The sequence below is a fragment of the Colias croceus genome, chromosome 14 (assembly GCF_905220415.1).
Source record: "Colias croceus chromosome 14, ilColCroc2.1".
NCBI classification, from domain to species: Eukaryota; Metazoa; Arthropoda; class Insecta; order Lepidoptera; family Pieridae; genus Colias; species Colias croceus.
Genome location: NC_059550.1, coordinates 8,735,637 through 8,754,953, shown reverse-complemented (window position 1 = coordinate 8,754,953; position 19,317 = coordinate 8,735,637). Strand labels below are relative to the sequence as shown.

Genomic DNA, 19,317 nt, shown 5'->3' with positions numbered 1-19,317 from the left:
AAAAATATTCTTAGTTTAAGTAATGAGATTAATTAAAATCATTCTTTTATAATTAAAAATTCTACATCCTGCATCCATCCACAAGCATTCCCAGCTCCATCACAACCACCAGGACCCTCAGCAAAACGAAAAAAGCGGGATGTGTTCTCCTAGAGCATTAATGGCAACAGTAACAGTTACTAATTTTCCAGGCTCTGCTAAGGTTATGGCACCTATGTACTTGTTTAATGCCTTTTTATTCTACAATTTTGTTAGGTTTTGGTATTATAGTGGTCACCCCTGTCTCGTCCATATTCCAAATATCTTTTGGCTCAAATTGGTACCTTTCCCAATACCTCAGCAAGGTTAACAAAAAAAAAAATTATTCACATTATGCTCGTTGATGGAGATAACCGAAAATAAACTGTAGAGCACTCGATTAAATAGTCGCGTAGATCAATTTATTTGTTATTAGTAAATCTCGATCGACGCAAGGTAGCTGAACTAGTATTCCCGGCTTTTATTTTTTTTTGTAAATCTAATAATATGATAATATGGCAAATATTATATTTTTTTGCAACGCCTCTAAAGCGCGTCACACACGGTGAAGATACTATAATATTTTATGTTAAGATTCTCTAATATAAAACGTTTTAGTATCTTAAGGTATCCGGTATCAGCGTTCTGACCATCATTTTTGCGTACTAAGAACCGCCATCCTGTTACAAATGATCCACAAAATTTCGAGTCATTTGTAACAGGATGTGACGTGTGCCAAAATCATCTTTCAAAATGCTCGTCAGCCGTGTCGGTAATTCCTCGATCTAGTTCGTTATCACGGCATTCTGTTGAAGTAAAGGTGTAAATAAAAATATACATAATCATAATGGGACAAAAATAACATGTTACTTTTGTACCCATAGGGCTATGTTACTTTTGTACCCGTCTATATTTTTGCCAAGACGTGCAACAAAACTTTAAAACGGAACGTGCTACATTAAAATGATTATGAGCAATTCACAATTACTCTAATCAAGAATGGATATGCAAACATTCAGATTTCTATCATCCTTTTAAGACTACGTAAACGTTTAATAAAAAAATGTCGAAAATCTTACTTTTGATTCGTGAAAACACGTTGTGTCCTGTCACACAGCCTAACAACGCGTGGCGCCCCCGGCGAATGAATACAATTAAGGGGGGCACTCTCGGCTATCACCTGACAGAGGCTAAGCGGTGTTCGCCCATTGGATAAATCTAGAGAGCATTTGTTACTTTCGACCCACCGTTACTTTTGTACCCGGTCTCCCCTAGGTTGTTTTTATTACTAAGAGAAGGTTAAAATAACAACAGTAATTAAAATATGCTTCCTGTGTTTATTATTAAAAAACGTAAATAAAAATAACTCTTATACACATTATTGTTTAATTCCTGATTATCTTGTTATAAGGATATTAAATAATTAAATTGCGATTTGCACTTTAATCTTATCGTTTTTGTTAACTTATTAGTGGATACGTTGCTTATTATAGGACGTTTAAACTTCATACAAAATTTTTAATAGACAAAAAAGTATTTTATTGTTATGATATTTGCACTGAATTCTCAAGATTTTCCTATTTTTTAATCATGTATGACTTATGTGGCAATCAAAGATGTGACCTTAAAAAGTTGTATTCACACTACGATTTTAGAAAGTGAATTCTGTCTCTCTCACACCCATTGAACAAGAACTTCTCTGTCTGTAAAATGCTTTCATTCTTAGCGCGTTTGCGTCTGTGCTCATACGCATGTTTTCGCGCCAATTCATGTGCAATTTTTTTTATTCTCGATTGTCTATGGCTGTGCTTTACTTGTAGAAAGAACTGTTTTAATTTTACTATGCGATTAGGAATTGTACACTATGAAGAATAAGAAAGGAGACGTGAGTATTTTGAATGATATTTTTTATTAAGTAAATAAAATACCTACTTAATTTAGTGGTGTGTAATTAAATAAAACATTTACATTTTAACCATAAATTTTATATTTTATTTATGACAAAAAATATAGTAGGCGTATAGTATGGTAGGTACCTACCTACTAGATAATAATGTGAGCTTTCCTATGGTATTTTTTTTAATCAATCAAGTAGCATTTGAATTTTGATTAAATCGTAATAAACAAGTCGAACAATGATCATTCCTCTATAGAATCGGCAGGTAAAATGTTTTGTACCTACATGCGTTTCGATTTTTTTTTATATTATGCGGTGTGGTACTTAGGTACCTTTTAAATTATAACGTTTATTACTTAGGAAATCGTATATCATAAATTAATAACATAGGAAATGGAATAAGTGCCTTCGACAAACATAATATTACGCTATGCAAATTGCAAAGTGCAACGATTTCAAGGCAAACTTGTAGATAAAGTCCAAATGATATAAAGAATCAAATCTTATAGTTATGTAAAACGGAAAAATAAACAATTAAGCTAGTTAGTAGTTACCATACATAGCGTATTCATACAATATCCTAGTTATCTAGGCGTATATACCTATACCTTATCATATTATTATCAATTATGTACCTATTCCGTGCTGTAGGTTTCACTTACTCTATTTCTTATAGAATGTAGAAGAGCCATATTAATTATATCTTTATTTCAATCTACTTATTGAAAGAAAATTGAATGATCATGTTTATTATTTCATTAGTGACTGTGCTTAAATTCATTCGTTGCACAGATTACAGCTATTGAGACTAGAACGAATGAAAAGTAATCAAATATTTAGAATGCTCATAAGTAATATCTCAACTTTTATGGTTTTGATGATAGATAATTGATAATGTTAATATTACTTTTGACCAATGGCAATCTTCACAATACATTAATTATAGGGAATAAACTAATATTGTTTTTTTTTAGGTTACCAAAGCAACAGACAAGGACCAAAACGAAAGAAATATCAATAACAATATAGTGAAAGCAACCAAACAAAGTATTGCTAATGACACAAATGTTCATCTGATTTTCTTCGTGTGTATAATCGGTGTCACCTTGGGGATAGCTTTAGAGATAATAAATGTACAAAATAGAAATGTTACCAAAGATACGGTGTTCAGTAAGAACTACTGGGTATATTCAGCATATTACGACGCGGAAAATAAAAATGGTTTGCTCAAGCACGTGCATTTGGTTCTAGAAAGATTTGGCTACAAGAAAACTTCGAACGACACCCCGTGGGTGCTCCTGTGGTCGCACGACTACCCTTTCAGAGTACTGAACTCGATTATAAGCAAATTAAAACCACACCAAAAAGTAAACCACTTTCCCGGAACAGGTTTCATAACGATGAAAGTGGATCTGGCTACATCGAATTCCACATATATCCCAAGAGCGTTCAAACTGCCCAAAAACAAGGAACAATTTTTAAAATATGCCAGAGAGAATAGAAATGCATTGTTTTTGGAAAAGCACAATCAGCACCGAGGTGTGTACCTTAAAAACGTGAGCGAAATAGATTTGTCAAGTGGCGAAAGTTTTGTGCAGGAGTTCGTGCAAAAACCATTTTTGGTGGATGGACATAAGTTCGATATTGGCGTGTACGTCGCGTTAACATCTGTTAATCCTCTGAGGGTCTACTGGTACAAAGGAGACGTTATTTTCAGGTATAGTTTAATAAACCCTATTCAATTTATAAATAGTTTGGTGGGCTTTAATGCCTATACCTATATGTTCAAGATTACCCGGTAGGGAATCACGGTCACCTGTAAAAAATACATAGTAACTTACAAACTAATTTATGCGGTTTAATAATGCAGTTTTTTTACAAAACAAGAGAACAAACTCAAGTCTCAAATGCGTCAAAATATAATATATAAAGTAGGTACACTGTACATAAAGCAATACCTGATTAAAAAAATCATAAATTTTTAAATATGAAATAATATAAAAAGAATAAATTATACGTTGGCCTGGATTTGGAATATATCCAACCATTATCTATGTTGGATACAAACTATTTTCATCTCCAAAACAACCTAGCTATGTTTGTATTATGTCCTTCCAATTTGTAAACGCTCTATAAGTTTTATGACCAATAAGGAAAGTATCATAATAAAAGCAGCTATTTTCATCTTCAATAGATATTATTTCATTTGTGAATGACCCGAATATTATATGTATGTCCACATTTACGTTATCTAAACATTGAGATTTGGAAATTTTCCGCGTAGGTTTAAGTTCTTTCATGGATACATTTTATGTAGGCTAAACCGGGATATGGATACAAAAATAAACGCAAGATTTTAAACATATAAGATATGGTCTTTTATTGAATGCTATTTTTGTATAAGGTTTCTCTTGATCCGTGGTAATTTTAAAATAACGATTTGTTGAATATTTAAAATTATTGTTGTATGACTTAAACGCAAACACACACACAAACACAAATAAAAACATGTTCTTAGTAAAGGCCTCATAAGCGTGAAATGTCACTTTGACAGACTGACTCAAACCTTTAAACCGTTTTTTTTTTTCAGATACTGCCCAGCGAAATACTATCCCCTGGATCCCAAGAAATTGGATAAATACGTGATAGGTGATGATTACCTGCCGACCTGGGAGGTACCGTCTTTGGCACACCCGTATACAGCACTGGGATTCAGCATGAAGGATGCGTTTGATCATTATGCTCAATCCAAGGTATGGGTTTATTATTTTTTATTAATATTCAACGATTAAACTTTACAAACAAACAACCCCCACTTGGCCAGCATAGTTGATTATGGACTGTATTAGGAGGCTCGTGTCCCAGCAGTGGGAACGTACATATGGGCCTGTGATGATGTTAATAACTAAAATAGTACATTAATGTTTTTCAGGATTTTTTTTATGATATACCCTTAAGCTTCTGTTGCCATTAGTCTTAACATAGAGATTATAGATTTAAATATAGATATAAATCCATTCACGTATATTTTAGGGTAAGAATACGACACACATGTGGGACGAAATACAAAAAGCTATTAGAGAAGTTTTTATCAACAATGAACATCATATTATTGAGGCGGTAAGTTCCATTAAAATTGTCTAAATTCTATAATTATTATCCACCTTCTGCTAAATATAATTTTCTTCAAATAAACTTATTCAAGTGTCTAAATTAGATTTAGGGATTATCCACCTACAGGGTATTCATATTGACATTAAACTTCTATACTTAATATTACAATATAGCGTCAAAAATACCATAAGTTTCTTTTTTTTTATGAAATTAGAAGGCAAACGAGCAGACGCCTTGCCTGATGGTAAGCTAAGTGCGCCGCCCATAGACTACCGCAACTGATGTTACGGGTGTTGCCTACTAGAAGAGGGAAATGGACAAGATATAGGGTAGAATAGGATATGCCACCGGTGGATTAGGGAATAGCGTAGTTTAATGGCCTTTCAGGTAGCTGTAAGCTCTTTTTTTGAAGGTGTCCATAGTGAAGCTGTTCGGGAATACAGATTTTGGCAGTTTATTCCATAGTAAAGCAGTACGCGGGAGAAAGTTGCGCATAAAGCGCACGGTTGTACTTCGCCAACCATCCAGATGGTGTGGGTGGTAGAGGTTTTTGTGACGAGATGTGCGGTGGTTCTAAATAAATTTAAGCACTTATTTCTATTAAGTAATGTATGTATTTTAATTATTATCTTTTTCTAGCTGAAAAAATACAGATCAGGCGATAATTTCTTTGAAATGATGCGTTTTGATCTTATCGTGGATGAAGATTTGAAAGTTTATCTAATCGAAGCGAACATGTCACCGAATTTAAGTTCAGCACATTACCCGCCAAATCAATTGCTTTATGAACAAGTGTTGTATAATCTGTTCTCATTGACGGGAGTGGCCAATCATATGGGCAATTTGAGGTATTGTCTATGGACATTTTTTTAAATTTTATTTAGACCTAGGTGTGGACCTAGGACCTAGAGTAATCTCAGTTAACCTTAAACAAAAAACCATCCATTGTTATTTCTATTACTCTCACTTGCATTCCATTACAAGTATTCTAATCACAGATTCTAATGAAACATACATAAGACCAATCTATGTACGTTTAACGTTTAAAAACTAACTAGCTTACCGCCCGCGGCTTCGCCCGCTTTGTCTAAAACCTAATAAATTATATTATACTAAAACTTGCCTCTTGAATCACTCTATCTATTAAAAAAACCGCATCAAAATCCGTTGCGTAGTTTTAAAGATTTAAATCTTTAAAACTTATTTTATACTTAGCATTAATTTTCTCTGCATAGAAAATCTTACTGTTACCATGTTATGTTGTCCAATTTACTCAGAGGAAACAAAACTGATTGCAAAACTTTTTAGAATAATCTTCGCCTCAGATGAAATTTTTAGAAATTGATTTGCGTGGGTAGATAGGTAACTATGTGATTAGTTACTTGTATTAAATAGATCCCGTGCTGCATTATATCTGTTGTAATATGTTGGGATAAAATATACCATGATAAAAGAAACCCTAACTACAATTTTTTAGACAAAACTTTCAATTCCTATACAAAAATATACCTACGTCGGATTACACTTTCTTTCTAAGTCTATGTAGATGCGTAAAAATATAACACAACCGCTTGAGGTCGTAAAGCAAACAAAATGGTAATCTAGCATTTCTAAATGTGATGACGACGATTTGAGATCGGGCTTTTAGCTTTATAAGCTTAAACTGGCTAGTTTCACCCTGACTAGAGTAGTAAATCTTCTTTCACGAAAACTGTTCAGGTGTTAGGTATTTAGTTTTAAATAGTGTGACTAACACTACCTTCTAAATAGAAGAACAAATACTTCTCTAATAACATTCAATTATATATTCAATACCTACCTTCGTGTTTGTACAAAAAACGGCTTTTTTAAATCCGTTTTTTGTGTGTGCCGTGTTTAAAAGCTTACGTAGGAACGGACAGACAGCGACAGCGACTTATATATCAATCAAATATATCATCTAATTACATGCGTTTTTTCAGTGACCAAACTGCTGTGCAGAATATGATATCAGCTCAAAAAAACATCGCAGTGTACAGCAAGGAATGTAGTACAACTTGTAAAGATAACTGTGATGCGACATCTGCATGTGCACTGTGTAAACCATGCTTAAACAACAAATTGAAAAACGCGTTGTTAACAGCTCATAGAGAACACATACATAAGGGTGATTTTAGAAGACTATTTCCACCCGCAATGGTAAATTATTTTACGATATTTTATTAATTAACTATTCGTGCAATTAAAAATTTTAACAAATAGTTATGTACATATTATGTAGAAAGCAAATTTACCTGTTTTTAAAAGATGTTGGTTAGTTACAAGTTCAATGATTTTTTTCTAAGATTAATAAATCAAAAACTAAATATTATATTTTATACGGAATAATTCAGTTATTGACTTGACCTCAAGATGACCTTGAATAAATGATAGAAGACAAATTTCATCACATTTATTTCTTATTCATCGTCTTTTTAAAGTTTAAACAGCCATTATATTCACAATTCACATAGAGGAGCTAATCACTATTTATCTCCAGAAGGCAGAGGCCGCTAGCCCGATAAAATGAAATCGTGTCCTAAATTTTTTTTGACTGAATAAGTAACTAGGCCGCCAAATTGTACATTTATTATAAGTAATATCGTTTCTGTAAATTTTGTTTTTGTGTGCAATAAAGTGTTTTCTATCTATCTATCTATTATAACTAGTTATTTTTTACTAAATTACCGCCTGCGGCTTCGCACGCGTTTTCAAAGGAAAACCCGCATAGTTCCCATTCCCGTGGGATTTCCGGGATAAAACCTATCCTATGTGTTAATCCAAGTTACTCTCTACATGTGTGCTAAATTTCAATGTAATCGGTTCAGTAGTTTATGCGTGAAAACCATACATACATACATAGAAACCTTTCCTCTTTATAATATTAGTATAGATATTTTAAAATTCGTCAAATACATAAGGATCTACAATGATTATTATTTAATGCTTATTATTTTTTCGTTTCAGCAACAAAACGACAAAAACATCGAAGCGAAGATAAAAGACTTAAATGAAATGAACAAACTTCAATACATATGGTATCAAGGAAAATGTAATATTGATGAAACATGGTGTGTCTAAAATAAACCAACATTGTTTTTCAACATTATTTATTTCTATCCAAAAATAAACCTTTCGAAAATAACAGTATTCTTATTGACTAAGATCACTGCACCATAGTTTGCAGTAATCCCAAAATGTAACTACCTAAATCTTCATCTTGATTTGTCCATGACACGTAAATATTTTTCGTGTTATCATCATCACCTTCAACTTTAATGAGAACGGATTCTACTGATATGTTGCCATCCGATATGGTTATGGACCAGCCTTGTAACTTCTCAGCTAGTAACGCCTTCAATTTTTCCGCAGTTTTTACGGCTGGGCCGGGGTCGTCAAATCGTACTGTACTCGTGAAACGAATAACATGCCTCGTTATACCGATTTCCTCACACACCTCATCGATATCTAAAAACGATAGTCTATTGTCTTTGACGCATAAGATTCCGTGAACAACCCGTCGGCGCTTCGGGTCCGGTGGTTGCGCATTGTACCTCACAGCCTCCGCTTTTAATAACCTTAGAGAAACATCAATTGGAATTTTGACTGGAGTGTTTATAATAGCTGTTTCACCATTAGCTGGCATGTAACAGTTGACATTAAACTCCTTTTCAATCTTGTCTTTCAAGAACTCCATCTTCTGAGCTTCTCCGTGAACCAGTAACACATTTTTAGGTTCACAGTATTGTATCAATTGCATTATACCTTTGGCATCAGCATGCGCAGAGAAAGACATGTATTCTACTGCCATTTTCACTTCAACAACTTGACGATTCTCAAATTCGATTTTCTTTGCTCCGTTAACTATTTTATGACCTACAGTGCCTTGTACGCAAAATCCAGGCATTATCAACATATTTTGCTCATAGGGTGCCCATTTCTTGAAAATATTGAGTGATAAACCAGCATGCAACATGCCTGGTGTAGCAAATACAACCATTGCTCCAGGATTGTCTATGTAGGATTTGTCAAAAGGTTTGATATGTTTGAAGTCAAACATATTTCTCTGCACAAACGTTTTACGAATCTTCTGATTAGTCCATGTTATAAACATTTTGTAGTAATTATTAGCTTTCTCAGTCAAACCGAGTGCAAAGTATACTGGATATTTTAAATTCATCCGTTCCCAGTACGTTTCTAATAATATACATAATTCTTGGGCTCTACCCAAAGCAAATACAGGAATTAGTACTTTGCCACCCTTTTCGACACATTCATGGACTTTTTTAAGAAAATCTCTTTCACGGCAGCGTTTTGAATCTCTTATGGTAGTAGCATATGTTGACTCTGATATCAGCAAATCCGGGCGGCATTTATCTATCCATGCTGCACCTAAATGACGGTCAGGAGTCATGTTATAATCTCCAGTGTACACAACAGATTGTGATCCTACCCTTATCCAAAACATGGCAGCGCCGAGCACATGTCCAGCATAATATGCCTTAATTTCTAATTCACTATCAACCATCACAGACTGATGTAGGGTCACAGCTGTAACTTTCTTTATGCAATCTTTAATCATTTGGGATGTGAAGAAATTAGACTCACCTTTCCTCTCCACTGCTACTTTCCTCATGTCTTCAAGGAGAATTGGGGCTATGGCTTTCGTTGGGTGTGTCATATAGATAGGTCCTGTGTAGCCGACCATTTCGGACATGTACGGCAGAGCCCCGCAGTGGTCGAGGTGGAAGTGTGATATAATGACGCAGTCTATCTGGCTTGTAATAGGGCCTTCTGGTACGATGTACGAAAAATCAGGAAATCGGCGTTCATCATTATATCCCATATGCATACCACAATCCAGCATAATGTTCTTTCCTCCCATTGACAGTAAAATACAACTCCTGCCGACATCCTGGCCAGCTCCCAGGGGAGTAACTTTAATCTCAGGCATTTTGGCTAGCAATTCCACTTATGAATATTTTATTTAATTCTGGAATGTTTAATTCACATTAAAATTTCAAAAGTAGTTTACTAATTTTATCCCAATTTTCCACAGTTTCAAAGCATGTATTTTTATATAAATTATATGCACATCCGAAACAACAAACGTGATTTAAAACTTATAATGTCAAACCATGTCAATGTCAAACCTATTACCTATAACAATAATTTTTTTCTTTTCGTTTTTAAGGCTACTGAATACTGAACCATTTAAAACTATTTGAAAAATACCGGGAGTGCCGGTTTACATTATTCCAATTTCCAGTAGTAATTCAGCGCCGGGTGCGCTGGGTTCGATCGCTGGACTGGAATATAACATAATGTAAATTGTACACCGGGCATAGAATAAAAACCTCGTAGTGTAATATTGCTCACAGAGCAAAGTAATCTCAAGTGTTATTGCCAGACCAATAAACCTAGTTATTGCTGTACTTTGACAGCTTTATTTTATTGCATCTGTTTCTCGGCAGCGGTGGTTGGTGACATTGACATGATTGACATTTAATTTGACAGCTGTTGTAGCTCTCGAAGGCCGACTGTCGTTTTCTGAAATCTGAATTTCCTAGAATTTTTTATTTACCGAGGTAATTTAGTATCAATAGCAGTGTTTTGATTATCGAAAATTACCCAGAACGCATTTTTCTATGAGCGGCATCAATGTGATTGTTTGATAATGTGCGTTTCAGTGAATGTTATCTTGTGATGTTGATCGAATTTTGAAATGGTTTATTATTGTTACGTTTGATAAACTTATCAGTATTAGGCGTCGCCTATTGTAACTTTACTCTTTTACGTGGCTGCTCGCCGGTTGTAGACGTGTATTTTTGTTCAATTACTAAAATAAATATTTAAACTCTAAAATGGCCGGAGAATCTTCAAACGCCGATGTAAACGAAAAAGTTGCATTTATAACCGGTATCACTGGTCAGGTATTTATACTTTTCTTATTTATTTTCTGGTGGTTATTGGTTTTTTCTAATTTGGTGGAAGAATATAAAACATGCACACTATTACTCTATCATAATTATGTTAAATTACAGTTTCATATTATTATGATAAGGAAAATAAAGGTTCAATAGAACAATAAAGGAATTTTATAAATTTTGTTACTCAAAGGAAAAGTTACATAAACCATTATTGTATCCATTTTTTTACAAATTACTTGTTCAATACTTAATGAAAATTCATATAACAGGCTTTTTATAAATAATTATACCATATTCAATCATACATTATAGGATGGTTCCTACTTAGCGGAATTTCTGATAGAAAAAGGCTATGAAGTGCATGGCTTGCTGCGTCGCTCCTCATCATTCAACACCGGCCGTATACAGCATTTATATGAGAAGCCAGCGTGCCACTCTGGTGGGCGAATGCACTTGCATTATGGAGACTTGACAGACACCACATGCTTGATTAGCATTATTTCAAGGGTATGCATTTGTATTATTTTTTTTAAATGTCGAAAGGGAAGCGCTTGACCACAATCTCGCCTGATGTTAAGCTGAGATGTGGTCTAAGATGGTATGCGCTTCCCTAGAAGGTACCTGTTCATTCTACGCTTGAAGACCCGCATATTGTACTTGTCAGGGAACTATTATAGATTCAACTAACATTTTAAGCTTTCTGCAATTTTCAGAAAACTTTATAAATTATATACCAAAACCTTTCTTAAGAAAAAATCCTTTTATTACAAAAATACCTCTTCAAAATCCACTGCATAGGTTATACATAGGGACATACAGACAGCACCAGAAACTTTGGTTTATGGAAATGTTGTTTCACTGGGGTAATAAGCCTATACTAGCTTTCCTAAACTTCTTAGTGTTATCATGGAGTTATTAAAAAAAATCATATTATTAAATTACTTTATAGCATTGTGAAACAAACACAAACAAACACACCTACAAATTTATAATATATATACTAGCTTTTCGCCCGCGACTTCCCCCGCGTTTTCAAAGCAAAACCCGCATAGTTCCCTTTCCCGTGGGATTTCCGGGATAAAACCTATCTTGTGTGTTAATCCAAGTTACCCTCTATATGCCTGCTAAATTTCATTGTAATCTGTTCAGTAGTTTTTCTTGAAAGAATAACACACATACACATCCATCCTCACAAACTTTCGCATTTATAATATTAGTAGGAAGTAGGATAGGATAGGAATTAGGATTAGTAGGATTATTAGTAGAATTCTTTGGTGCTGTTGTTAACTGGTGTGGCTCTTATTGTTTTTTATTTTAAGAATATTTGAATAGGTGTGTAATTCATTTTTCATGCTAATTTGAATGACACATATTAGTAATATTCATTTGATTCTTTATTGTTACATTTTTGTCTCAGTTTAAACCGATACATACTTGAGAATATACTTCAATACGAATACAGTATACTTAATTAGCATTATATTATATAATAGTTATGTTACTCAGTAAAATAGTTTCTAGTTTAAAAAGTACTTTTTATTTCATTTATAAATTATAGATTTTTAACGGATTTTTAACGCGATTTATTCATTATATTATTTTCTTGACGGGGAGACTGCGGGTAGACAGTCTCCCTGTGACCTCGCTCACTGTAAAGTTTTCGAAACATCGGGAAAATAATATAACGAATAAATCGCGTTTCAAATCCGTTAAAAATCTTTAATTTCTAAATGTATAATTCTCAAATCAAACACTAGAAAATACTCCTTTTTCTTTCAACACACATTTTTTCTGATAAGCATAATTAAAACCGAAATTACCTATTATTCAAACCTAATGATTAATATTTGTACCCTCATGTGTGTTATCAATGCTGTAATTAGCAAAACTGACAGACAGACTAATAAAATACAATTTCATTGCATAATTATTGCCAAATGGTTTTGTAATGATTCAGTTTTTTTGTCATTGCTGAAACGTAAATGTCCTTTCTCGGGTATCAAAAATCAAAATATCTCTATAGGTACCAAATTTCATGCAAATTGGTTTAGAATGTGGTTAAGAAGTTAAGGCGTGATTGAGTAACAGACAGACAGACAGAGTTACTTTCGCATTTATTGTATGGATAAAATAAATTCTATGTAAGTATGTCTTGTCATATAAAATTTCTATATTACATCAAATCTTAATAATTTATTGATCAAAGAATCCTTATACACCTGCAATACACTCTTTTTACTCATTTCTTTGATAATTTACTTGATTATTTAATAGAAATTCATATACAGTTTAGAAATATTACACCAATTTACATCTCAATATAATTTACAGAATTTACAGCTACAAAATATATGGTTGTTCTATTTATGTTTCTTTATTAATTTTTCCGTTATCAGATATCAAAACATGGTTTAATCACACAGACCATCAACATAGATATAAATCTACACAATTAATTAGGGCATACACTTTATCATTTCTGAACCAGAGTCGATAATATTTTTCGTAATTTTTCGTTTTCCGACCGCGGCTTTGCCCTTTGTAAAATAACGTTGTTAATATATTAAAACATTCCTCATGAACTCTATCTATTGCAAAAAAAAAATCGTATAAAAATCCGTTTGTTCTATACTATGTAGATATTCGCGTAAAATCACAAGTAAAAACTACATTTTGTTGTATATAAAAAAGGAAACTAAAATACTAAAAATAAAATAACTGGTATATAAAAACTATATTTTTCGTAATTTTTTGCAAAAATATAAATGTACATATTATATACACCTTTGTATTATGTCGTACTTTCGAATATTTCAAATAAACGTAATTTTGAAATTTCTGTAGTTTTCTTATTCATTTTAATTTAATTTCAGATAAAACCAAAGGAGATATACAATCTAGGAGCACAGTCACACGTAAAAGTATCATTCGAAATAAGTGAATACACAGCTCAGGTTGACGGTCTTGGTACATTGCGGCTATTAGAGGCTGTGAGAGTGGCTGGCTTAGAGAAGAAGACTAAAATATACCAAGCATCTACTTCAGAACTGTATGGAAAAGTAGTGGAAGTGCCGCAGACTGAAAAGACTCCTTTTTATCCTAGATCGCCTTATGGTAAGTAGTTTATTGATAGTAGAACCTATACTTTGTTTTAAATTTCATTTTTATCAATAGGTAGATATTTTTAAAATTTTCACTTTCATTTTTTTTTTAATGCGTGAGTCTTAATTTGTGTATATTAATTCTTGATTAGCTGACGTACGAAACTTTATAAAAAAAAAAAAATTGCCATTTTTTTCAATATTTTTTCGACAAAGCCTTACTTGCTCAACATTACTGCTTTCACGATAAATGTACTATCCAACCTGAAAATTAAACTAGAAATTCCTGACATTGTTTGTTTGAACTAACTATCGTTAAAACCCACAATCAAACAAACTCAATATTAGTACAGGTAGATTGTGATATTTTTGAATTTCATTTTACTATATTTTTACCCGACTAACTACAATGATATTTCATACCTTACCTTTAGACTGATTATTTTCTTGTCTATTTATATATTTATTTTAAGGTACTTCACAAATTGTGAAATTGTATAGAATATCGATCGATACCGATCGAACCTATGTTACGCCTTTCTGAAAGAGTAACAAATATATATCCTACTAGCTTACCGCCCGCGGCTTCGCCCGCTTTCTCTAAAACGATTTGAGATTTAAACTATCCTATCTCTCAAGTTGGATCGAACTGCACATGGTGTGCGAATTTTATTATAATCGGTTAAGTGGTTTAGGAGTCCATTGAGGACAAACATTGTGACACGAGATTTATATATATTAAGATGTCACAAACTTTCACATAATATTAGTAGAAAAAAAATGTGTGTGTGTACTAGTGTACACACGTAAGAAGTGAAACTTCTTTATGACCTTATTTTTCAAAAAGTAATTTACTATATGCAACTTTACAGTACGTCGAATCACGCGTGGAAAAAGATTGCGCGTAACGGAAAATGTCACGCGTAACGAAAAAATGATACACAAAATTTTTTCCAACCCCGATAAAGAAGTTTCACTTCAATATTTATTTATATATTCCAGCATGCGCCAAACTATACGGGTACTGGATAGTAGTGAACTACAGAGAGGCATACGGCATGTTCGCCTGTAACGGTCTCTTATTCAACCATGAGAGTCCCAGGCGGGGAGAGAACTTCGTCACGAGGAAGATAACGAGGGGCGTGGCTAAGATACAGCTGGGATTGTTGGATTGTCTGGAGCTGGGCAATTTGGACAGTAAACGGGACTGGGGACACGCTAAGGATTATGTTAAGGTGCGTGGAATGAAAAAGTGATTGAGGTAGACTTGATTTAGCGCGAGATACTTATATATAGATAATTGATTTACATTTTTTTATCATAGAGCTCATGAAATTGTGATTCTGATAAGTCAATATGTCTGTCAGAGAATGAATGTATGCATGAATATACTTTAAACCATAATTATATCTGAACTATCTAATTTTGTTGTTAATTGATAACATCACAGGTTACTCTTAAAAGTAACTATACCATAATTAAACGTTAATGTATGTCTTCTATAGCTATTTTTCCAGATTTGACTAACAAATCAATTCCATTAATTCCAACTGTTTCTTACAGGCAATGTGGCTAATGCTCCAACAAGACGAGCCAGAAGACTTCGTGGTGGCGATGGGCGAAGCGCACAGTGTTCGCGAATTCGTGGAAAAGGCGTTCGGCCATGTTGGGAGGAAAGTGGAGTGGAGGGGCAGTGGGGTGGACGAGACCGGACATGACGCAAGCACTGGCCAGGTGCTGGTCAGGGTCAACCCGAAGTACTTCCGGCCGACTGAAGTGGTGAGTGGGAAGTGGGGCCTAAGTATTATAGTTACGGTTACAAAAACAATGTTTTTTCTCAGAAGAATATGCTTTAGGAATTGTATAAGCAAGCATGTGGTAGTGGAGAAGTATTTAAGTGATTTTGAACTTAACCAACATCCGACTCGAAGGACCAAATTAATAAAAATACAAATTCCGTGTTGTCTATTTATAAGTTACCTAACTTTTGACTTGGAACTGATCACTTTTTTCCATACTTCTTTTTCTGCCTTTTAAAACAACTTTAATAATAGCACCCTAGGTACACAGTACATTAAAATATCAAGATGAGGCTAAATAAATAGCATTATCTTTCTTTAACTTCCGTAATATTTGCAAATTATGTAATATTATAATTCTTTTGTTTCAGGATTTACTACTAGGTGATGCGTCAAAAGCTAAACAGAAACTGGGTTGGTCGCCGCGAATATCGTTTGAAGAACTTGTAGTAGATATGGTTGAAGCTGACCTTGAACTAATGAAGAAAAACCCGCAGGCGTAATGTGCGTGCACCTTTATATAGATAAAATATAATAAACTGAATTTTATAAAAAACGGTGACATCACAATGTGCGAATAGTGTATTTTTATTTGCGAATGTGTTACGACTAGACGGCTATTTAACAAGTTTGTAAATTATAATTTACAATTGATATGTCTTCTTGTGGTTTTCAGATATTGAGAATGGCTAGTTTTATAAGTGGCAATATGTACCTCGCTTATTTTTTAAAGTATAACACACAACATGTGCCAGTAATAATTCAATTTTTTTTAAATTTGTATTACAAATTCCACGACATTTGTATTTTAAGAGCCAGCGCGCACGAGCAACTTTGTCTCCGCAACTATTCAGAATTAAGGCCAATATTCGTTTAACTTGCGTGTGTGAAAAGTATTTAAAATAGTATAAATCGCATTTCGTCTCACTTCCTCATAAGAAATGAATGGCATGTTATCTCGCTTACACTTATGTGTTTTTCAATAAAAAAGTTCTATATAAAACCTATGATCGGGAAATTTCCTTGCAATAACCAATTTTGTTATAAATATTCAATTAATTTAAACTAAGTTTGATTTTGTATTAATTGGTTAAGATTTGTTATTTTTATGTTTGTATAATATAATCTGTTACAGAATATTTTTTGTATCCATTCTGTTATTTTATTCCAAATATTATATATATATATTTTTTTTTTAACACCTACAACGTTATATGAAATAGTAAGTCAAAATTACAACTCCTTAAATTATAGTAATTATTTTGTTTTGTTATTACATGACAAATATTAAATGTGTAAGTTTGCACAAATGTAAGGAATGTCTTATTATGCTTATACCACAGAATACATAATAGTAGCTAAACGCTACAGAACGGACACTCTCCGCCTCCCGCCAAAATTAAACACTTACCTCACCCCGCACGATCACGCTATAGATGGCCCGCATTTTTCCGTAAGAACGAGACGCAGCGAAGATTGACAAAATTAATCAAACTGACTTAAAGTAATTTTATTATTTTGGATTTGTGATTATCGGTTTTCGTAGAAAATGGTTAGATATTGTGCTGCTGTGTGTGCATCCGTAAGGATGTATTTCATCAGAAAAACGCGAATTTCTTTACTCTAGGCACAACTGTGCCAACCCTAAAGGCTAAAGCGTTAACACACACATTTGCACTCTCTACAGTGTGACTGTCAAAACGATAATTTTGTATGGAGTGTCCGGGGGTGTGCTTACTCTATGTCATACCACAAATCTTTGGACTTAGTATGTATTTGAATGCAGTTAACGAATTTTAGCTAAGTTTCATATAAACATTCCAATTGCATTATCATAAAGGGCTATCAAGGTATTGCATTTAAATATAATGTATTTTTTATTTATCATAAAATAAACAATAAACTATTTTTATACAAAACGACTGCTGATGTAATATTTGTAAGCCATAACTAAATGTATTGTTAATTTGTTAGTTATTTAAGTTTATAGTTAATAAAAAGTATTGTGATCGTATTTTGTTTTTATTTTTAATATCCCCATATCATTAAATTCAATACGTAACTCTATATCGATCGTTCAATTCCTATTCCTTTCCATTTTCATATAGGGTCAATGTACCACTAGCTGACCAAGCGCCAATACATGACCAAAATTCAAATATACGCGCCAATTAAGAAAATACGGCAGCCCCAGATGATAGTTTATTGTTTTTTCTATAAAGCAACATCATCTATAAAATAAAAATAAACCTTGCTGCTATTGGTCAGAAATATTGACATTTTTTCAACACGAAGATGTAATTAAGTAGGTGCCTCGTAAGTAATCACATTTTTTACTAAGAGTTTTTTATCGGGAGTTGATTCGGAAATCTTAATTTATCTTGAATGCAATCGATTACTCTTTATATGTCTTGTTATAGGCATAATGTTGAACCATTCTGTTATAGACTTTCGGCTTCATTTTTGGAATGAACAGTTTTTCATGATTTTTAGCGGTCTGGTTATCTTTTGGAGCAACAAAAACAATTTTTCGCCTATTGTTGACCAGTATGGTCAGCTCTTGGTTCTTTATATTTTGCTAAGAAAGACTTGCTTTTTTTTGTGCTTATACCTAATTTAACAAACCATATAAGCCGTCTAAGTCCTATTCCAACACCAACAATGCATCTCGAATCAACATCAACTTCAGTCAGTCATTTCCTTGAACCTCCTTCGCCCAAATTAGTAGATTTAATAACTAAAATGCAACAGCAAATAAGCCCAGCTTTTTGGCAAACATTTAATATGGCCTTCTAATTCTCCGTTAAAAAAGAAGACTGAACGCTTGCCCTTTGCTACAACTTCCAAGAAATGGCAAGACTACTGGGTGTCGAAGGAAAAACCGAAAGAAGAAAAGATTGTATGGTACGTAGGTATAGTCATTAAGGATTAATAACAGTATTGTAAGAATGATTTATAACATTTAATAAAATAAACTTCAATATAAATACAGACTTTTTTTATTTATTAAACAAAACTAATGTTCGAAGAAGGACATTTTGTCCATTTTGAAAATGGTCAACTTTTAGAGCAATGACGGTCAGATATTGGTGATCAGTGGTCAGGTATTGGTACTTTTAGCAGAAGTAACTTTCAGAGTAGTTTTCATAAAACCTTTAAAGGTTATCAAATTGATACTAAGAACAATAGTTGCAGTGACTATTCAATTATCTGTGTCCCAAAAATAACATTAAATAAATAAATAAATAATTTATTTCACTCAAAACATTTTACAAATTAGAGCGACCCAGGCTCCTAAGATAGTAAGAACTGTTTTTCAGGAGCCTGTGTCTTCCATTTACAGTTACACGACACGAAAAAAATCAGAGACAAATTAAATAAATTCAAAAATAAATTAAGAATTTACATGCAATTAAAACTATGAAAAAATCAATAACAAA

The 19,317-nt window shown here is 33.2% G+C and overlaps 3 protein-coding genes across 3 annotated transcripts; 2 read left to right on the top strand and 1 right to left on the bottom strand.

The window, feature by feature from the left end:
- The first annotated feature begins 1,733 nt into the window (after positions 1-1,733).
- On the top strand, positions 1,734-8,192 carry LOC123697505 (probable tubulin polyglutamylase ttll-15). The gene is made up of 7 exons (XM_045644044.1): positions 1,734-1,903; positions 2,890-3,632; positions 4,506-4,668; positions 4,949-5,035; positions 5,669-5,877; positions 6,991-7,207; positions 8,015-8,192. Exons 1-7 carry the CDS (start codon positions 1,883-1,885, stop codon positions 8,126-8,128), a joined length of 1,554 nt encoding a protein of 517 aa, XP_045500000.1. The 5' UTR covers positions 1,734-1,882; the 3' UTR covers positions 8,129-8,192.
- On the bottom strand, positions 8,141-10,151 carry LOC123697504 (integrator complex subunit 11). The gene has a single exon (XM_045644043.1). The coding sequence runs from the start codon at positions 9,999-10,001 to the stop codon at positions 8,214-8,216; it is 1,788 nt and encodes a 595-aa protein (XP_045499999.1). The 5' UTR covers positions 10,002-10,151; the 3' UTR covers positions 8,141-8,213.
- Positions 10,152-10,575: 424 nt separating this feature from the next.
- Positions 10,576-17,891, top strand: LOC123697503 (GDP-mannose 4,6 dehydratase). Its single transcript, XM_045644042.1, has 7 exons — positions 10,576-10,822; positions 10,860-10,980; positions 11,290-11,484; positions 13,851-14,091; positions 15,081-15,313; positions 15,642-15,857; positions 16,249-17,891. The coding sequence occupies exons 2-7, from the start codon at positions 10,912-10,914 to the stop codon at positions 16,378-16,380; spliced, it is 1,086 nt and encodes a 361-aa protein (XP_045499998.1). The 5' UTR covers positions 10,576-10,822; positions 10,860-10,911; the 3' UTR covers positions 16,381-17,891.
- Positions 17,892-19,317: the final 1,426 nt, after the last annotated feature.